Raw genomic sequence first — 21,618 nt, 5'->3', positions numbered from 1 at the left:
CACAAACAGCCTCACAAATCCCACCCCTCTCCCTAAAAACAATAAGCTTTCCTTTTGTAAAATTGCTAGAAAGTTTAACAAGGCAGCTGAGCCTATCGTACTTATCTTTTCAGTAATCCGTCGCCCGCAGACTAAACAACCAACAGCTGTGGACAGACAGGTAGCGTGTATGAGCATGTAAAAAGAAGCTGAATCAGAAGGCAAACATGCGACAGTGAATCATTCAGTCGTAAAGTCTTTTATGGTGAATGTTTTATGGAGACAGTGATGGCGATGTGCAAACCCCCCCCACCAACCCCAAACACACACACACACACACACACACACACACACACACACACACACACACACACTCACACACAGATCGATCATATTTCTGACACCGCGCTCCACGTGCCATCACAGTACACTGTTACACTTGGCTCAATGCCATGAAAAAAGGCACCTTAACCTGGCGACACATAATGCTCTCCTCACGCCAACACACACCTCCTCCTCTGTCTGGGGAAGTTCTGTCTTTACAGCAACAACCCACTGTTCTCTCTGTTCAGGGGAAAAAACTAATGCCTGCTCGAAAAATATTCATATTCAGTGAACTGTCAGGATCGTGCTGAAAGACGTGCGAGTTTTGTTTTCAATGGAAAATAATAAGATCCTTTATAGATTCTTTATAAATAAGTGGGTACAATTTAAATACTGAATAACTCAAATATAATTAAGAAAAAAAACATTTAAACCAAAGAACGTTTTTGCCTGACAAACTGGGTCAGGCAAACACTGGTGATTAGTGATTGGGTGTTGGGAACACCCATTATCCCCAACAATCAGCCAGTGGTCACCAGTATCACCAAAACCCACTGACCACCATTATCCCCTACACAAAGTGTTAACTCTGTGGTTAAAATATTGTACTTCTTATCAGAAGGTCGCAAGTTCATACCCAGCACCACCAAGCTGCCAAGGCAGGGCCCTTGAGAAAGGCCTTTAACCCTTATAGGCTCAGTTGTAAGCTGCTCTGGAAAAGGGCATCTGCCAAATGGCATGAATGTAAATATGATGCGAGCTTGAGAGATGTATTGGGTGCTGGAAAGTCACGAATGTCTGCTTAAAAAATGCTTTCAAAATACGGTCACTTAATTGGGACTAAAATGCTGCCAAATCTATTTTATTCCACTGCGAATGAATAAATATCTTATGTAGTAAAGTATGTTATGTGATAAGCAGCAGTCGTGTGTCATACAAGAAACCACTGTGCACTTTTACCTAATAAAGTCCAGGTGGAACTAGACCTAATCAGGTCACCTTTAAAAAGCCCTGATTCTCAAGCTTAGGTCAGTGCATAGGGAGGAAAAAAAGAGGAGAGAGACACAATTGTTCAGCGTTTGCATTTCTATAGTGCCTCAAACGTCATGAGAAGAGAGTCACAGTGCAGACAGACATGACAGACACTCGTGTTGCCAGTCACTCTGGACTAATTAAGCATTCACACCATTGTGTTCTGAATGCAGCAAAGTTTCAGCAGACAGATGAGCATTCAAGTTCCAGTGGCCTGCTCTTGACCTTTAACCCCACAGAGCTGCCTTCGAGACAATGAGCCTGAAATCCTGCAACAATTTAAGAGGCGGAGGTTGCATGCAGGCTGTGACTGCAAGATGTGGGCTGCACCAGCTCAATGCAAGTCGATGTAAAATGGTGTAAAGACGTCCTGAAAACTAGCACATAATCATATAAAAGAAAAAAGAATTGTTTTACAGTGTGGTGTATTACAGCATCACTAGTCAGAGACACAATCTAACACGAAATCTACACACAGTCTTTCCTCAGGAAAGTCTGTTTCTGCATTCCAATTTGCCTTCTATGCCTCCGAAATAGTACCTGCGTTTAGAACAAGCATGTCCCGAATTGTAGTACATAGTATGAAACGAGTTTCCAATAGATTCTTTAATAGTGTGAATCAGTGAACTCTCGGTTAATATCGTCCACAGCTTGCGTGAAAGAGGATGGAATTTGTGACATAATGTGTTTTTTATGAGGCATGGAAACAAAAATGCAAAGGAATGAATCAAAGATAACATGCTGCAAGATGCAACTACGCAACAAGGGGCTTATACGTCCCTTTTACTACACACTAAAAAGTGTGCACTTTTTCTCTTTTACACTTTTAACACAGAGTGAGAAGGCAATATCGGTAGGAGGATGCTGAGTATGGAGCCACTAGGAAGGAAAAAAAGAGGAAGGCCAAGGAGGAGGTTTATGAATGTGGTGAGGAAAGACATGCAGGTAGTTGGGTTGAAAGAGGCAGATGTAGAGGACAGGGGGGTATGGAGACGGATGATCCAATGTGGCAACCCCTAATGGGAGCAGCCGAAGGGACTTTATATAGGGTCCTATATGGACAAACGTGTTTGTGGACACATGCGCCATAGTTTGGTATGTGCATTTTGTACATCCCATTCTACAGTTAGTCCCCATTTGCTATTATAGTAACCTTCACTCTTCTGGGAAGATGTTCCACTAGATTTTGGAGTGTTCTTGTGGAGATTTGTGCTCATTCAGCTAAAAGGGTGTTAGTAAAGTCGGGTATTGGTGTACATTGAGGAGGCCTGGGGTGCAGTCAGCATTCCAATTCATCACAAAGGTGTTCAATAGGGTTGAGGTGAAAGCTTTATAGTAGGCCACTCAGGATCTTCCATTCCAACCCACATAAACCATATGTTCATGGAGCTGGCTTTGTGTACAGGGGAATGAGATAAGATAAGATATACCTTTATTCATCCCACAGTGGGAAAACAAAAGAGACATAATACAGTATACAGTCTATACACACACACACACACAACACAATGTACAGCACAGACCAAAAGTTTGGACACACCTTCTAATTCAAAGAGTTTTCTTTATTTTCATGACTATGAAAATTGTAGAGTCACACTGAAGGCATCAAGGGCTATTTGACCAAAAAGGAGAGAGATGGGGTGCTGCGCCAGATGACCTGGCCTCCACAGTCACCGGACCTGAACCCAATCGAGATGGTTTAGGGGTGAGCTGGACCGCAGAGTGAAGGCAAACGGGCCAACAAGTGCCAAGCATCTTTTGGGGAACTCCTTCAAGACTGTTGGAAGACCATTTCAGGTGACTACCTCTTGAAGCTCATCAAGAGAATGTCAAAGCAGTGTGCAAAGCAGTAATCAAAGCAAAAGGTGGCTACTTTGAAGGAACCTAGAATATGATATTTTTCAGTTGTTTCACACTTTTTTGTTATGTATATAATTCCATATATAATTCCACGTGTTAATTCATAGTTTTGATGCCTTCAGTGTGAATCTACAATTTTCATAGTCATGAAAATAAAGAAAACTCTTTGAATGAGAAGGTGTGTCCAAACATTTGGTCTGTACTGTATAAATACAAAAAGAAGAAAAAAAGAAAGAAAAAAAAGAGACCACGAGTAAGTAGAATTATCATGCTGGAAAAGGTTTAGGTGTCCTAGTTCAAGTGAGGGGAAAATGTAATGCTTCCACATCCAAACACATTCTATACAATTGTGTACCAGCAATTTTGTGGTAACAGTTTGGGAAAGAATCACACACGGCGGAAAATGTCAAATTTCCCAATACTTTTGTCCATAGAATCTGTGATGCAGTCCTTTATTATCGATTTAAAAAGATAAAAACTTATCATCTGCACTACAATCTGCTGGATGATGGAATAAAGTGTAACGTTACACGTACTGTGTTTGAAATATTTCGTGAAATACCTCGCTCATGATTCGGGTTTCAGCTAAGACGGTTTGCACTATTACGTAAGCGCTGGTTACACTGCCTGATATAAAAATAACCTACTTGTAGTCGATCACTTAGGTTACGTGATCCGATATGCAGGATCGGCATTGGGCTGATACCAGCAAAAACTGGTGGATATGATATCAGCGGAGAAGAAAAATGTCCGAACCAAATCCTGTAAAAACTGGAATTTGAAAGATTTTTTTTATTGAACCTGACCTGAAAATATTTGAACAGAGACATTATTTATTTATTTATTTTTTACTAGAATTGATTTTGGTGTATTTATTTAGTGCTTTATTACATTGCCGTGTGTTCTTGTGTCCCAGGCGAACCTTACAGACAAAACGGTGTCTTTTATAAAGTCATATTTGTGGTGTTATTTTTTTCTCATTTCTCTTTCAGCAAAGTGCTTTCACTATTAAAAAAAAAAGAAAAAGTAATTTTAAAGACAGAAATATATGCTGGTATCAGGTGAGACGCAAGGAATAGGGAAAAGTGTTATCACACCTTCTGCTGTTAAAGTGCTAAAAGGAATAAAAAGAAATATTTTGAATACTCATTCATTTATATAATCCAAAAAAAACCCCAACATTTATTTATTTATTGTTACTCCTAACTTTGAACCGAGTTACTGTGTAGTTAATGATGGTTAAGAGACAAGACTGGACGTACTAGCGCAGAGGTTTACAACCATCAGGTCATGACCAGTACTGGGATATTGGGTTACAAGGAGGTTCTGGTGAAAATGGCTATAGATATGATACTGTAAAACTTATTGTGCCATTTGTGCTTTAAAAGCCAGTATCTGATCACTTCAAACACACACAACAGCAGTTCCATTAAAATATATATATTTAAAAAAATATATATATATGGATCTGTGGTGTATAAATGGTCAGACCTCTGTATTAGAGGGTGTAATATATAAGCATAGGTTGTGCCTCTAGGTTTTTTTTTACTAGGCTACAACACAACTTCCGTTCCACCTGCTGAAAGCAAATGTTGGGCAGCAAGACCCTTAAACACGAGCAGTCCAAAAATTACGGCAAATAATGAAAACGCGGCAACCCGGTGCAACACTAAGCTCTCGTTTCCACCAATACAATTTACTGCAAAGCCAAAAAGGAAGACGTACAGAACGAACGCACAGACTTCATTTCCCCTGACGGAAAAAAAAAAAAAAAAAAAAAAAAAAAAACAATGTGCAGACTGAACAAACTGTGTTTCAAAATCCTCTCCGACGGCTTCCTTTCAGTGTCGATTTCATAACGACTCCTCCGACAAGCTGTCTCGACATGCAAATTAAACAAAGCATCCGAACCATTCAAACTATTCAGACTGTAGGTAAACTTCAGAGCTGATAGGAGCAGACAGCAGGTGGTGTAGTACATGCACCTCAGGCCAAAGCGGCAGCTTGTAAAAGGAGAGCACTGTTCCGTTCTGTCTGGCAGTAGCCGACGTGTCCGTGTCTGTGCGGCGCAAGTAGGCCAGTGCCTGCAGTGCACAGGAAAGGGCACAGCGAGTGTGTCTGCAGCCATGGAGAACTCTGGTCACGACAGCCCCAGGCACTGCACTCGCTCCAAGTTTGCAGAGAGGGAGCTGGCAGACGTCCACACCACTCCACACACACAGACACAGACACAGACACACACACACATACACACACACGCATGCCTCACACTGAGTCTGAGATATGCAGTGCAGTCAGAAAGAGAGCGCCTAAATGCAGTAATGGGAGGACAGTTGAAGGCTTCAGACATTATGAAGCAGTGTGAGCCAAAAGACTAAGACAGAAGGACTGTGTGCTCTGAAAGCATACACACTTTCAGCTTACAATTGAACATTCAACCAAATCTGTTTAGGAGGGAGCGCCAATCTCAAACACAGTTCACGCAGTCAAAGGACAGGATCTAGACCGCATTTCGACAAAAACTAAATGTGTGGATTTCATTTCTCCTTCAAAAGCACCTCGAGGCCTTTTCGAGGTTTGATTGACAGAAAACATCCATGTGGCAGACATGAAAATAAACCTGGAGTGTTCACCAGGGTTGGGGCTTGTACTGGCTTTGTGTGGTGTGTGTCAAGGTGCATCCATCCTGCATATTGTGTGTGTGCGTGTGGGTTCGAAACACTGCACTGCAGTTGCACATTTTCATGGCATTAACACACCTTATTGAGCCGCTCATTCAGTGCTCTGTCCTCGGGCAGTGTTTCCTGCTCCTCCGGTGCTCCTGCACTGCATGCTGAAGCTCAGTTTGAACTCTCAGTTAGCTGATGAGTTTGTTTAAGTGTGTTAGAGCAGAACAGTGAAAACACTAAAACACTGCAAAAACACTACAAATACCCTTCATCTGTAATACAGCAATCACTAATAACTAACAGTCCCCTGAGCTCAGCCTCACAACACTGCCTTACATTTCATTTACTGTTCACTGGATTTATTTTTGTTATTCAAGCTCAAGTTCAAGATCAAGTTCAAGCCCAAGCAGCACACCGACCCAGTAATCCACACTAACAGCTGTTTCCTTGGCAAGTTTCATATTCTAGCCACTGAATAATACAGGAAAATGAGACATGAAGCAGGCTGGGAAAAAGCTTAGCCAGTTAGCTAAGGCACAACTTCCACACACACACTGCAGATGAACCACATTAAACACTGGTCATCTTATAGGGGACATTTAGGGACTGTTGGGAGACTGAGAGAAGCAGGACAGGGACACAGAAGCGTTATGAAAGTGAGCGGGATGCAGCAGACAGGGACAGGGTCAACTTTTCTGCTTTAGCATTAGGCTAGTGCTCTGTCTCCCACACACACACACACACACACACACACACACACACACACACACACACACACACTTTAACTCCCATTCACAAACCGGTGGACAGAAGGGAAGTGTCTCGGAGAGAGATGGAGAGAGAGACAGGATGGGGAAGAGACAGAGAGAAAGAGAAAAGAAAAGAAAGGGGTGGCAGAGTAAAAGACAGAGAGAGAAGGAAAGAGACAGACAGACAAATATATAGAGAGAAAGGGAGACAGAGAGAGAGAGAGAGAGAGAGAGAGAGAGAGAGAGAGAGAGAGAGAAGGAAAGAGACAGACAGACAAATATATGGAGAGAGAGAGAGAGAGAGAGAGAGGGGGGAGTGAGGGAAGGAAAGAGACAGACAGACAAATATATGGAGAGAGAGAGAGAGAGAGAGAGAGAGAGGGGAAGGAAAGAGACAGACAGACAAATATATGGAGAGAGAGAGAGAGAGAGAGAGAGAGAGAGAGAGAGAGAAAGACAGACAGACAGAGAGAAGGAAAGAGTCAGACAGAAAGAGAGAAAAAGAGACACAGAGAGACAGACGGAGAGAAAAAAGGAGACACAGAGAGAGAGAGAGCAGTATATAGACTCAGGTTAAACGCGGTCACATCACTGCTGTATTACGGACAGAGGCGCAGAGGCGCAGACGCTCCAACTTTCCAGTGTGCTGTAACACCGCGCTGTGCGGAGCGGCGCCTCCGGAACTACTGACACTGAAGCGCAGATCGGATGCGATCTGAATTAACACACATACATACATACATACATACAGAGTGAAGTGTCGCTCACTTACCTCTCTATTGAGACACATCGCGTCTCGTCGGTGCGTGTCCGGATATAGACGAGTGTGAGTGTGTGAGTGTGTGTGTGCGCGCGCGCGCCGGTGGCTCGTGTTGATCCGCTGCTGATGACCTGATTTGAGTGCAGCCGCTCCGCACAGCGCTGGAGAGGAACAGCGGGCACGGCGCCATGAGCCCCAGCCATGCGCACTGCCCACAGCGCTTCACAGTAAAAGTCCTCCTCCTCCTCACTGCCGCGCCTTCACCGCCACCGAGCGCGCTCTCCTCCTCTCCTCCAACAAACTCCTCAAAGCTCCACAGCTCGCCTTCTAATCTTTTAATATAATGTCCGAAAAACCATACGAGCGTAGAAAGGTTAATTGTCGAAACTAAATAAATTATATTTATAGGATATATATTATTATTATAAAACTGTAAACAACAAACATCTTCCTGTTGCCTTGTTAACCACTGCTCCTTTTCTTTGGTTACATTTAGTGCATTAAAAGTATGTATACAAGTTTTTTTTTTTTTATGTGTCGACTTTTTATACCTGTGTATATATATATATATATATATATATATATATATATATATATATATATATATATATATATATAAAATTTTATTTATTTATTTAAATGCCCTAAATGTCGCCCTCTAGTGGAGCAAGCATGTCGTTTGTTTTTGTACAGCTATACATGCAAAAGCTTGCACACCCCTAAAAGAAAAAAAGCAGTCATTTATGGCCACAGATCAACTAGATCAGGTTTCATAGATTTAATATGAGAAGCAACACGAACATGAAATAATGTGTATTAAGATTTTCGTTCTATTTATTTTAAGTCGGTGTGACACAGGAAGGACAGAACCTGGTGTTACCGCCTCTCAGCTCCAGGGTGTTCCTGTGTTCCCAGAGGTTTCTTCACAAAACATGTCAGTAAAAGTTCCCTTATGTGTGTGTGTTCATGTGTGTGTGTTTGAATGGGTGTATTCCCAGCCCTGCAGTTTTCTAGGGGTAGCTTAAGATCCAACGAGGCCAGCTCCAGGATTAGTGAAGATGAATGAACGAGTAAAGGTTATAACTCTACCAGATGTTACACTACATTTTCAGAAAACCGGCTTGTCTTACAGAATCCCGTCCTCCGCTTTTGCTTAGCCACCTGTAAATGTGTCTAAATGCCTTCAAGTCCTTACAAAGTGACATAATGACCTAATTCATTAAAAAAAATAGCACATACAATAACCCCAGGTCTGATCATTAATGCTGTTCAGTTGTATATCTGTGTTTTCTCATGAGAAGGTTTACACGGCTCTCTGTGAGTAAAAGCGGTGTCAGTATTACTTGGACAGGAATGGCAAAAGTAGAGATTCACTTGTAATATCAATTCTATACCAAAAAACATTCTATATTGAAATTATAAATGGAGACCTGGATGAAATAAAAAAGGAAGCGATTTGTGATACCTGTTCGATGATGTTTTTTTGCTTTTTTTTTATCATTAGTGAATGGTAATATCTCAGAGACAGTCTCAATGACAGCAGAGCTTTCAGGGGAAAAGGAAAAAGTTTCAGCAAAGACATTTGATACCCATAAGATTAAGCAGAGCCATTCATTCTATTGTTACTTTAGTTTCAGACATAGCTTTATTTTAATCCTAGATGGCACATGGCCAAAATATACAACCCTCTCCTTCAGTGTTGTGGAGAGGCACATATGGCCTTTGCTCCACATCCAGACAAAACACGCCGGATTAGACCTTTACAGTTTATCAAACACTGGTGAGTGTTCACAGAGGCCCCGTCGAGCTGGTTCTCCATTCTGTTAAGTGTAGCTGTGGAGCAGAGGCTCACCAATGAGACACAGAACTGGTAAATACAGTGTGAGGACGTCTTCTGTTTCTCCAGAGACCTATACAATGACACAGCGTTTCCGTTCCAGTGGCTCGTCGTTAATCCGGATCTTCTCCTAATATGTTAGTAATAATACAGCAGTCCCAATGCAGATCACACTTTGTTTTACTCCTTCAAAAACCCCTGCTGTGCTCCCGGCAGGCAGGTTGGAGTGAGAACGTAGCGTGTTCTGAGCATCATGTCTGTGTGCTAGTTTAGTAGTTCTGTGCTGGTGAGTAGTGAGGCTCAAACGTCTCTAGAGCGGCCTTGCCTGGCCCAGCATCTTCAGCCTGGCCTGATCGATCACATCCAGCAGGTTCTTGGCATCGACGGCGAGCGCGTGGGCAGCCGTCAACATCTGCTTCTTGTAGTCCTGCTGCAGGCTCGTCATCACGTACTGCTGTGCGAGCTTCATCTTATTGATCAGCTCCGCCAGGTCAGAGTTCAGCAGCTTCTGAGCCATCTCGACCTACACACATTATTTATGACAGATTAAAATCTGCGTGACATCATAAAAAATCGACACAACTGCATTCTTCGGGGTGAAAAGATTGAGAGCCAGATTGTGTAAGCGAAATGAGATGTACCTCTCGGTGTGTGTGAGCCGGCAGCAACGGAATCGTCTCATCCACTGTGGCTAGAAGATTCCTCAGTGCTAAACCTACTTCCTGAAAAAACAGTTCAGCACAATCGCTTTTATTAAAGGATCGAAAGGACCAAAACAATGATATACAAAAAGCTATTTATAGTGCCTCTTTTTATTTGTATTTTTTTGTACAAAACGTTTTGCAGATTCCAATCAGACAACTGAAGAGATTTTTAAAGCATTCTTGCAGTAAAATATAGATGTGATTTATGCAACAAAAAATGCAGTATTACTTGACACACATCATACCTTCACCATTGGCACATATTCCTCTGGAGGAGCAGGCTGGATTTTACTCGACATCTCGATCACAGCCTTTACCAGCGCAGTCACATTCTCGTAGACTTTATCATTTGAACGGTCCAGATTAGCTGTGGGGGGAGGGCTAATCTCTTGAGGCTGAATCTAAATAAATACAAAAGATATTTATTATAGGACAGTCAATTAAAGCCACAATAATATTATCACCTTTTGCAATCGTTTGATTCGACTGTTATCTGTAAATAGTTTAAACACAAGTAACACGGTGCAATTGCAGGTTTTTGAGGACAGATGGCAGTATTGAGCAGATCAGTACTTTAGTAGAGTTAGAGGTTGAATTATGAATGACATTAAAATTAGCGATGTAACTATGAAGCCGGTTTTACACTGTGCTATTCCAGCTTGCTTTCATGATTATATATATATATATTATATCAACTATTGCAATCCTGTTGTGTGCAGAAAAACGTGTTCACATCAACAGAGACATTTAAAATGAGATTATAATTATTACAATAAATAATAAAGGCATTTCGGCTGTTGGTGAGCACAGTATATGTTTGAAAAACCTCAAATCTCAGTTGAGGTCCAAAGTATCTTTTACAATGTGCAATTTTTTTTAATTCATACAGTGTAAATCCGGCTAAAATAACCCTAAAATCCTATAAGGACTGAATGCTAGAAAATGAAATCTCAGCTGGTATTGTAAAAGCTCCTTTCTAACATGAAGTGAATCAGTTACAGTCTTTACAACCAAGAAAGAAAGCTGTTCATAAGCCCTATTAACACAAAAGAGCACTCCCCTGTCTAACACCTGGTGAAGTGTCATCAACTAACTGTGTGTGTGTGTGTGTGTGTGTGTGTGTGTGTGTGTGTGTGTGTGTGTGTGATTTATTAATACCAGCCCAGATCTCACCTCCTGCTCAAACAAGCTTGTAAATCTCTGGTGTGTTCCTGAACAAGTTGGAGATTTGCACCAGCTACACATCAGGCAGGTTTAGAACATGTTCAGGAAAGATAGCTGGTGTTTGATTCATTATATGATGCCTATAAAACTGCACCATGATTAATAATAAGGTATAAGAAGCAACTGAAATGTTCAGGCCAGCCAAACCCGCTTTCACCATGATGCCCAAACTTTAATAGCATGATGATTCTGTCAACTTATATTGTGCTTCTATTGTGGAAATAACAATTTGTGGAAATATGTTGTGTTAATGTGGAATTTGTACATTGATTTTCGATTGCGTGTTTATATCCTGAAAGTTGACAGAGACATGAGATGGAAAAATACAGAGATGGAAAAACAGAAAGAGTCTAAGACAGACTTCACTCAGTGTTCTTACCCTCCAGGGCTAGAAGTGCAAAACAGTGAGGCACAGAATAAGTGCAGGGGCAGAGACAGAGAGAGAGAGAGAGACAGAGAGAGAGAGAGAGAGAGAGAGAGAGAGAGAGAGAGAGAGAGAGAGAAAAAGAAAGAAACACAGAGGGATTAATATTCACTCATATGCTGATGAGTGAATCAGATACAGCAAAAGAGAAAAAAGAAAGAGAGAGGCTATTATCATACATTTTAACAGTCAGTCAATCCAGATCAGTTCAGGGAAAAGGAAGTCTATATTTCTGCACTCTACATGCTGTTACTGTTCTCTCTCTCTCTCTCTCTCTCTCTCTCTCTCTCTCTCTCTCTCTCTATATATATATATATATATATATATATATATATATATATATATATATATATATATATATATATATATATATTTATATTTATATTTACACACACACCGAATGCAATCCATTTTAAATGCGGAACATAGTTAAAATCTGAGTTCCCTCAGGAACATATTAAGTGGCGGACCGAAAGTTTGTTTAGTCTCCGCCTTGCACTTTTTTATTAATATTATTAAACTTCAAAACATATTGTACACAACAATGCCGGAGGGTATAAAAAAAAAAAAAGAAACTAGAGTCGACACTGGCTACTGACTCCATACCGGATAAGATTTGTTTTGCGCATGCATAAAAACGATAAAGAATCCATACTCTTTAGCGTTTTATGTCCAGCTTCAAAAATTTCTCTTAATATAGGAAAATCCTGTCAATTCTGAATATCAAGGGAGTGAAAAATAAATATTAAATGTGAAACACTCACACACGCACACACGTTCACACACACACCTGTATTACCCAAATTGGGTCTTTAACAAATATAAACTATTTAATTTTATTTTCCCATTTATCAAATTGTATTTAATCAATATAAATTGTGCCGATTTAATTGATTAATCGAACTAATCAACATAATTAAAAAGTTCATTGCATTAATTTGATTTATCCAATTTAATTTTTTATTTAATATTCTTTTTTTTTATTATTTAACCAAGCAGGCATTTTATTTAAAATTGTTTTAAAAATGTAAACGGTTGAAATGTTGATGATCATGAATGTTAATAATAATAAACTACGCTAATAAAAAACGACAAGTCATTTTATGTTTTGCATTTCTTCCCCCTAACGTGCCGAAATTAAACACACACACACACACACACACACACACGCACGTACACACACACAATGTACACAATGTACACTAATGTATCTTTGTATGAAAAAAAAATTCGCTTGTTTTGTTTTGAACAGCAACCTTTTAAATGAAGTAGTGAGGCCAACACTATCACGTTTATTTATTGTAGGCCATTAAAATCTATAATAAGAATGTAATATAATATGCATAATGCATCAATTCAAAATGTATCCAATCTGTAAAGTTATGCATATAAAGCAAGAATCTTTGACTTCTCTGTTCTTTTTCCCTCCCAAAAACATGATACTGTGTATACAACAAATCCCCTTCAGTACTTTCACTTCCCACCTCCCGACCCACTTCAACAATGACTAACATAAAGTGGTTCCAAAGCATTTCAATATATGCCCTTTTATATATATATATTTAAATGTATATATATATGTAAATGAATGTGTTTGCTAAAGCAGAAACCGTGGATAACTTTATGTGTGTGCCATAATTGCAGTGGTGAGCAGCAACAAAGCCTAACAAACATACAAGCTTTTATAGAGCCCAGACACAGAAGACACTCCCTGAACAAAAACAGCTATTCTGCATGACATTGAGAGACAGATTGCTTTGGCTGGACTGTTTGTGTGTGTTTGTGTGTCTGTACCTTGACGCCGTCGTTATAGCTATCTGCAGTGTTAAGGCCGGCTGCGCTGCCTGCATGACCCGGGGCTCCAGGACGAGGAGGCTTCTTAGGAGGAACAGCATGATCTGAAAGAAATGCAGTGAAACGACCAGAAAGACTGAGCACAAAGCACCAAAACCACTGCCAATATTTATAGCCCAGGCAGGATGTTGCTTTAAGAACATGCTAGTGTGTGTGCTTTTAGGACTGTGTAACCGTAGGCTTCTAGCAAGTGGAAACAATTACACACAAAAAAAAAGATAATACCACAAACACTATTTTCTCTAGAAACCTACAGTGGAAAGGAGATACAGTAAGTGGTGTGTGTGCATGGGTAGTGGAATGAAGCATATAGAGATTTACCTGCTTTCCCCACTGGCTGGTAGATGTGCTGGTTTCCTGTCTGCACCAATAAACAAAAACAAAAAAAAACACCATCAGTCAGAGAAATACAGAAGTGTAGCATTTCTTCTTCCATCTGTGTTGTGGTTTGAGTGTGAAGTTACCAAGATGCCTGGCATACCTATGCACAAACACACACACTTACACGCACGTACACACCTGCCCGCAATAGAGACTGATCTACATAAGGATGTGAACATAATAAAAGGAGCTTCAGGGACAAAATGAGTCTAAATAAAATAATAATAATAATAATAATAATAAACAGATGTTTAACCTGAAACACCCATAACTGTAAACACTGACTAGTAGACAGATGCTTAGTTTTGGGATTTTATATGCATGGATTTTCTCCTGCCCCTGTGTTTTGTTTTGTTTTTTTGTTTTTTTTGCCTGTGAATATCGATAATAAACAGGAATTTCATTGAATAAATAAAGAAGCAAGAATTTAAAACAGAACCATGCTGGCAGGCTGGATGCCTTGTTGAGGAGAAAAGTCAGAGGAGATGTATTTAGAACTTAACATTAGGGAATCTCCAATTTAAACAATGTCAAGTCCTCACGTGGATAGAATCAAAGTGTGAATCGTATAGAGATCCTAAAAATGGTGTGGGAAAAACACTGCATCTGACAGACACAGCTTGGTTCTGTTTGCTAAGACTACATGAAAAGATTTGCATTCAAGTGTCAGCTGATCACCGTAACAATAATAGGACTGTACTGAAAGGACATTCAGTGTCACACAGATGAGGATGAGGTCCACTTTTGAGACTTGTTCCTCTTAAGGTATCTTCCTCATACTATCTGAGGGAGTTTTTCCCTTTCCACAGTCACCACTGGCTTGCTCATTAGAGTTAAACATATAGGGACTAACTTATGATGCTAAAATCTATATATGAAATCTTTTTGATTCTCTAAAACTACTTTTGAACAATGTACATTGTTAAAAGTGTTATACAAAAAATTGTTAAATAAATGTCATAATATTATTTAAAATAGTACCCAGTGATAAAAGCCGAGTCTTGGACCAAAAGTACGGCTCAAGCACTTATCCGGTGTCTTTGGAATTTTATTTATATCACGTTGTTGCATTTCAACACTTACTGACTAATGAGTCAACCGTTAACAGCCTCACTTAATAAACACATAATTACCACATGTCCCATATGGCCCATGTTTGTGAAGAATATGTGACTTTATAGAACTATAGAACATAGGCCTTACCCAAACAACGTCCTATTTATCAACAAATGATCAAATTAGCCTTTCACTGGTCTGTCACATCATCAGGACCACTGGCTATAGACAGACTCACTGTGTCCATACTATGGGAGGAGAACTGAATGCTCAGACAACCATGCACTATAAAAAGAGCACAAAATGGTAAACTCATTCCTAATAGTGTGGTGTGCATCCTCTCAATCACATAAAACTCAGCTGAGCTCAGTTAGAAGAAACAACCAGGATTGGACTTATAATACACTGTAATAAAACTTCATATACAACAGTATATACAGTATATACAGTGTATATATATATATATATATATATATATATATATATATATATATATATATATATATATATATATATATAGCACCAGTACCAACATTTTTGCATAGTGAGAGCAGAAACAAAACACCCAATGTAATGTCTCCTTTTTCTGTTTAGTACAAAGCCAAAGGCAATTCTACAGGGAGTACGTCCAAGGATACAAACACACACGCACATGCCTGTACACACACATATTATGAGTCAAATCTGACTAGTTAGAACAGTACATGTGCTGAAGTTAGCCGTAGCATTCAAAGTGTTGATGGTTTATTTACTGTTAAAAAGGTATCATGTTGCAAATGAGCTTTACTATAAGGTGTCACTATTAGACCACAAGTGGATAATAATGATGCCTGGAGCTTGAACATGTGTGTACACACATATGACTGTTATACAACAGATTTGTTCATTATTAGAAAAGAGGAAATTCCCATTGTCTCCACTGTGTCATCCTGGGAAACAAACAGAAAAACAGAAACTTACTGGTCCCTGGAGACTGCAGTCTTCTCTGTCTATACTGCCTCTGGAATTCCTAGAGTCTGGTTTCTAAGCAGAAAAAAAAACAGAGACAGGGAAAGAGAAGAAAACAGCACGTCAACAGAGGAGACATCAAGATTACACAGATTACAAAAATAATACTTTAAAAAAATATATTTTTATAGTCATGTTAAGAGTGAACTCAAGAAACAACTGCAACAAACCACATCAGTCACACATTATATACATATTATTATACATCAATGGAAAAAAATCATTCTGATTTAACTCACACACACACACACACACACACACACACACACACACACACACACACACACACACACACACAAGACATATAACCTATTAAACCCATGAAACCCATCCCTGCTCAGCACCATACCAGTTTCCCAAAGCAGGACTTGAAGACCTGCATCCTATAGACCGTTCCTTTGTATTCCTTTCTGTGTTTTTAAGTCTTGAGAGCAGAGCAGCGTTTGACTCCATTCATGGAGAAAAAGCATGTGCTGAGAGGAAGCTCCTGTGGTGAGGCATGCATGCACCCACATCGAGTCACTCCCACTAAACGAGCCTCAACTTAGCTATGCCAAGTCTTCCCCTGCTCTCCTCCCTCCTCCACCTCCTCTCCACCTCTTACTTTTCCCTTCTCTACAACCTCTCTGTATCAACCTTGCTACATCTCTCCCCTCTGCCTCTTTTCACACTGCTTTCTTTGCCTTTGCGCACCCTTTCTCATTCTCTCTGCTTGATTCTTCTAGCCTGGGCGCTCTTTCCGCATGCCAGCCGTTTTCGTGCTATACAGAGAAGCAGGGCAAAGCCAAAAGCATTGGGAAAAATTCCCTCCTAGCCTCAGCAATTTAACTTTCATCAGTGGTGGGTCAGGGTGAGTTTAGCTGCTTCACGCCTCACTGCTAACACAACCCCCTCATTACTCAGGAATTCCCGAATGCTGCACCTGTACCATACACGCTGTTTTTATATAAAAAACAGTCCTCCAAACTCTAACCATTATCATGACCCGATAACGAGAATATGATTGGACCCGCGTATTTCTGAACGATCAGAGCGTCGTAAAGAATTGAACAGGTTTCTGAACAACGGCGTGTTGGGGGAAGACGTTCGCCAGCATATTTCGGTGCTGCGCTTTCAGCTTTCCACAGGAAACAGAGTGAGGCGTTCTATGAGACAGGCTGAAGATAATGACAGTATAATAAATAACTCCGGCACCGTGCCAGAGCCTCATGTCCTGCTCCCTGTCTCTTTCACACACACGCTTGGCCAGTATTCTCTCCAAGCCTATAAGGATCATGACACTCTATATCTGTCAGCCTCTGGAGATTCACATGCCTTCGCATTCCTGCAGTGGTATTTTAACCAATGGTAAAAATCGCCTGAAAAGTGAAGAGACTACAAAAGAATGTTTCCAAAGTCAGGAAAAAAGGTCAGTGCTGTTTACATGTCTAAGATCCTACTCACGTGTGTGTGTGTGTGCTCATCATTGATAGCGATATTTTGCTGATATACACTATAAAATACAATAATAATCGAATTCTTGAGATCATTTTGCTAGCGTATGTGTGCTGCGACTCAACCATTCGTTGGAAAAAAGACAACCAATGAGACTTCGGTTTAGCTGACAGGGGGAGCCCTTGCACATATTTAAAAAATCTTACTGAGGGCAAAAAAAATTCAGGAAAAGGGACCAAAAAAAACGGTGAAAACAGATGGAGAGAAAATCATTCAGTGTGTCATTAAATAAGAAATGGCTGAAAAGCGACTAAAGGTAAGAGGAAATTATAAAATAGAAAGGTAGACAAGTGGTAAAAAGCATGACAACCAGCTGGAAAGCTAGTCTAATGAGATCAGATGAGCTGAATACCATTAACCGCTCCTCTTGCTCTAGCCAACGCTGGTCCTCCTCCATCTGCTGCTGCTGCAACATCAGCTGCTCCTCCATCAGGTGAGGAGGGAGAGACTGACCCGTGACGGCCCTCAGAACACCGCCATCCTTATATACACAAACACACACACACACACAGCATGCTTTTTATTACTAATCAGAGACTTTAAAACAACCGAGTCACTATTTATGACATATCACTGTTTATTATTAAGAAAGGGGCTTTATACTATCTTCGCATATCCTAGTGATGTAGGAAGCTGTGGTCAGGACGCAGGGTCAGTCATGATACAGCGCCCCTGGAGCACTGACGGGTAAGGACCTTGCTCAAGGGCCCCAAGGGTGGCAGCTTGGCGATACCGGGGCTCGAACCGCCAGAGCATTAACCACTGATCTCCCGTCTACCATAGAAATTATATCGAAATGTGTAGCTCTAGGATTATGTACAACACTAGAAAGCACTGATACTGACAGCAATACTGATTGCAAAAAGCATATTCTTGTTGCATTATTAATTAATTAGAGACATCAAGGAACAGTTTATTTAGCTTATTTAGATAATATTAGGTTAAAATCGAGGCCGTACAGCAGTGCTGTGCCTGTATGTGGAAATGTGCACTGTGGAGAAAGCAATTTGTTGGATGTTTAAGCAAAAAAAAAAAAAAAAGCACAAAACTGCTTTTGTTTTTATTATCTTCATTACAACAATATAGCCTGTTGTCTACAAACAGTTAATAGCTGATTATCAAGAATGCCAGTCTTTTTCCTCTGACCTCTATGCTGGGGTTCCACATGGCGTGATCCTGAGCAGCTCGGTGATGATTCCAGCTGTCGTGGAGGTCGAGGCCCATGCCTGAGGCCTGTGGAGGATACAGCCCACTGGGCATGGAGGGCATGGTGTGAGGTCCTGGGTAGCCTCCCATCTGGAAAACACCAAACAACTTTTAAACAATTTACGGATGAAAAATACCACCTGAATGTTGTGTCTCTGTGGTCTTTGTACAGCGTGCCTATCGACTGCAGTACCGCTGTAGTGTGTGTACCTGAAAGTGATTGTGCTGGCCTATATGTTGAGGACTGGGGTAGAAACCTTCACTGGAGCGTGGACTTGGATAACCAGGTCTGCTGGGCTGTGAACGCACACATATACACACACACATTAATTTTGTATGTATATTTGACCATTCTGATTTGTATGAGACACTGTGGTTAGTGGAGGAGGCACACACAAAACCACAAGGCTGCAATGATTTTGTGTAGATGGAAAATCCAGTCTGTTGAAGGGGATAAACCAAAATAAAAACCAAGCACTTAGTCAATCGTACACAATGCCTATTTTTTAAACGGTTATTTAGTTGAGGAAGAGGTGCGATGTGTGTTAGTTGATATTAGGGGATTAAACAGAGAAGGCAGCAAGTCCTCTTCTGATTGGTTGAGATGCTGCACCACATTCAGCTGTGGATGGAGAGAGCTGTTAAGAGGCAAATCTACCTTGTACAGCCTCTCATAAAGAGAGTCACGTAGACACCCCTCCGGATGAGCAGAGGAAAGAAAGAGTCAAAAACAAACAGTGAAATATAATGGGAGTTCTTAAGAGTTCGAAACACTGGCATTTCTAAACACTTGGCTTTTTGTAAAGTTCTGCAGCTTGACACGAGAACCCAGTTTACCTAAATTACAATGAGTTCATGCACATGCAGGTAGCAAGTAATTGGGTCATGTGGTACGCTTGAGTGCACTGAACATGCAGAAATTTCCACGTCTTGGAAAGATGCGTTCACAAAGTTTTTCAAATGAATTAGTTTTCCCTGCTGTCCCAATAACACCTGCCTGTAGAGAGGGACAGTAAGCATGCTGTCTCAGGGTTTGCCCAGTTAGGGCCATTGTGGGTGGTATGGAGGGCCTCCTGCTGAGCATGGGCACATGTGGGGGCAGTGAGGTATTCTGGGAGTTCAGCAATAGTTGAAGTGGGAGCAGCGGAGATACAGCAGGGGGCTGGAAGAAGCAGAGGGAGAGCTGGGAGCCGAAAGACTGCTGACATGCAGAAGCAGCAGATAGACAGTCCGAGCTAAAACTGTGCTGCAGAGAGGGTCTGCGTGAAGGCTACACACACACCCACACCCAGACACACACACACCAAGCAGATACGTTACAGCCCAGACAAAGACAGCAGGCACACAACGTAGATGATAAGAGAGGATATTTAGAGAAGCATGAGAACAACACATGAACAACACAACGCAGATGAGCCACAGTGTATAAACACGTCGACAAGAAAAAGCACACAATACTATAGCCACACTTTAGCTGGTGTGATGGTGACAGACAGAAAGACAGACAGACAGGAACACCTGTAGAAGAGCGAGCAGAATGACTGCATGGCCATAAATAATTTCAATGGGGGAGGTGATGGGGGAGTGTGAGAAAAGTGTGAGAAAAGCTATAATAAACACACACACACACACACACACACACACACACACACACACACACACACACACACACACAGTATGTGTGTGTGTATATGTGGCTGACTAGTAAGTGATGTAAATCCCTGGCTGTCTTACTTATTTTCTAAACAATTTTATTATTATTATTATTATTAATCATAGTTATTAACTACAACAATAATAATAATAATAATAATAATATTGGATTTGGCACAATCATGTATTTTAGCTATAGCATATGAAATAATCTTTCTCACTTTGAATAAAACCTATAACCAAACTAACTTATTCATGAAATGTTATTGAATACAAAATACATTATCACCCAAACAGTAACGTTTTGACCAAGTCCTAGGAATAGTGTCTGATTTCGGACTCGAGACCTGCCAATGTTTCATTTGCATGCAATATGGTGATGAATTGTGAATGAAATATATATATATATATATATATATATATATATATATATATATATATATAGTGGTATATATTTCTCGAGTCCGAAATCAGACACTATTCCTAGGACTTGGTCAAAACGTTACTGTGACATTGTACCATATAAAAACTAAGTGCAGAAAGCATTATGTTATTTAGGGGAATATTAAGAATTGAGATTAGGTTTGGTATTTCCAAAGCAAATCATTCAAATGCCTTCTCTGCTCTAAATCAGGCACAGCAGACATATATATAATGTTCATAGGTTGAAATATCATTTGTAGTCTTATCAGCAATCTTCCCATTTGGTGCATGCAAAGTAGAGTGACTATAATGCAGTTAAGATGGGTATAAAATACTGAACTAAATAAAAGGATAACTGTTCAGCTATATTAAAAATGCCAGAATTTTGTTTTAGTTACAGCACATTTTATAGCAGCATGTACGTATTCTCTATCATATAAGCACTCCCTGTTACACATCCAGTCATACTTTGTTTATGGTATAATGGAATTGAAAATCAGTTGATGACTGAACACTGTGTAATTCTGCCTTACACCCAGTGTGGATTCCAGGACAAAGTGCTTATTGAAAATGAATGAATAATCCAGCTGCATTTCACACAAAGACTATTGTACTGACCAAACCGCAGAAGTGACAAATGATAAATTGTTACCAAACCAACGGCAACTCTATTTCAAACGGATCATACAGATCTGGCCTGTAAACAGAATTAAAGCTAAAACACTAATATATATGTCACATGCGTACTGAACGTAACAGTTCAACAGCTGGAACGATGCAGCTCTCGCCGATTGTGGAGTACAAAAGTAGTCTCATATTCCCATTCAAAAAATGCTTTCGGTTCAAATGAAACATCGTGCCACTTACTTTGGGGGGTGCCTCGTCTGAACCCCCGGAATCCCAGGACACGTTCACCTGCCTCCTCATCTCCATCCGGCTGCGCTCCTCCTGCTGAGTCTTCTCCTCCGCGAGGATGGTGCT

The 21,618-nt window shown here is 40.5% G+C and overlaps 2 protein-coding genes across 18 annotated transcripts in view; both read right to left on the bottom strand.

Moving 5' to 3' along the window:
- ldlrad4b (low density lipoprotein receptor class A domain containing 4b) overlaps positions 1 to 7,579 on the bottom strand; it is a 76,454-nt gene extending 68,875 nt beyond the window's left edge. The window contains exon 1 of the mRNA XM_046846669.1: positions 7,386 to 7,579. The gene's annotated coding sequence lies outside the window, so the exon portion shown is untranslated. The remainder of the gene's footprint in view (positions 1 to 7,385) is intronic.
- Positions 7,580 to 8,999: 1,420 nt separating this feature from the next.
- Positions 9,000 to 21,618, bottom strand: part of ptk2ab (protein tyrosine kinase 2ab) — a 66,586-nt gene continuing 53,967 nt past the window's right edge. For 4 of the 17 annotated variants that reach the window (XM_046848596.1, XM_046848598.1, XM_046848585.1 and 1 more), the window contains 12 exons: positions 21,505 to 21,616; positions 19,220 to 19,258; positions 18,772 to 18,858; positions 18,502 to 18,651; positions 17,708 to 17,836; positions 15,814 to 15,876; positions 13,738 to 13,783; positions 13,357 to 13,460; positions 11,518 to 11,526; positions 10,160 to 10,315; positions 9,852 to 9,932; positions 9,000 to 9,733 (listed from right to left, as the gene is read on the bottom strand). In XM_046848596.1, the coding sequence (XP_046704552.1) occupies positions 9,521 to 9,733; positions 9,852 to 9,932; positions 10,160 to 10,315; positions 11,518 to 11,526; positions 13,357 to 13,460; positions 13,738 to 13,783; positions 15,814 to 15,876; positions 17,708 to 17,836; positions 18,502 to 18,651; positions 18,772 to 18,858; positions 19,220 to 19,258; positions 21,505 to 21,616 (1,189 nt within the window). In that variant the 3' untranslated portion in view covers positions 9,000 to 9,520. The remainder of the gene's footprint in view (positions 9,734 to 9,851; positions 9,933 to 10,159; positions 10,316 to 11,517; positions 11,527 to 13,356; positions 13,461 to 13,737; positions 13,784 to 15,813; positions 15,877 to 17,707; positions 17,837 to 18,501; positions 18,652 to 18,771; positions 18,859 to 19,219; positions 19,259 to 21,504; positions 21,617 to 21,618) is intronic. The other 13 variants (XM_046848586.1, XM_046848589.1, XM_046848592.1 and 10 more) reach the window with 4 other exon arrangements.

The sequence above is a fragment of the Silurus meridionalis genome, chromosome 4 (assembly GCF_014805685.1).
Source record: "Silurus meridionalis isolate SWU-2019-XX chromosome 4, ASM1480568v1, whole genome shotgun sequence".
NCBI classification, from domain to species: domain Eukaryota; kingdom Metazoa; phylum Chordata; class Actinopteri; order Siluriformes; family Siluridae; genus Silurus; species Silurus meridionalis.
Note: the sequence above shows the minus strand (reverse complement) of the source record. Positions and strands in the feature narration are given on the sequence as shown.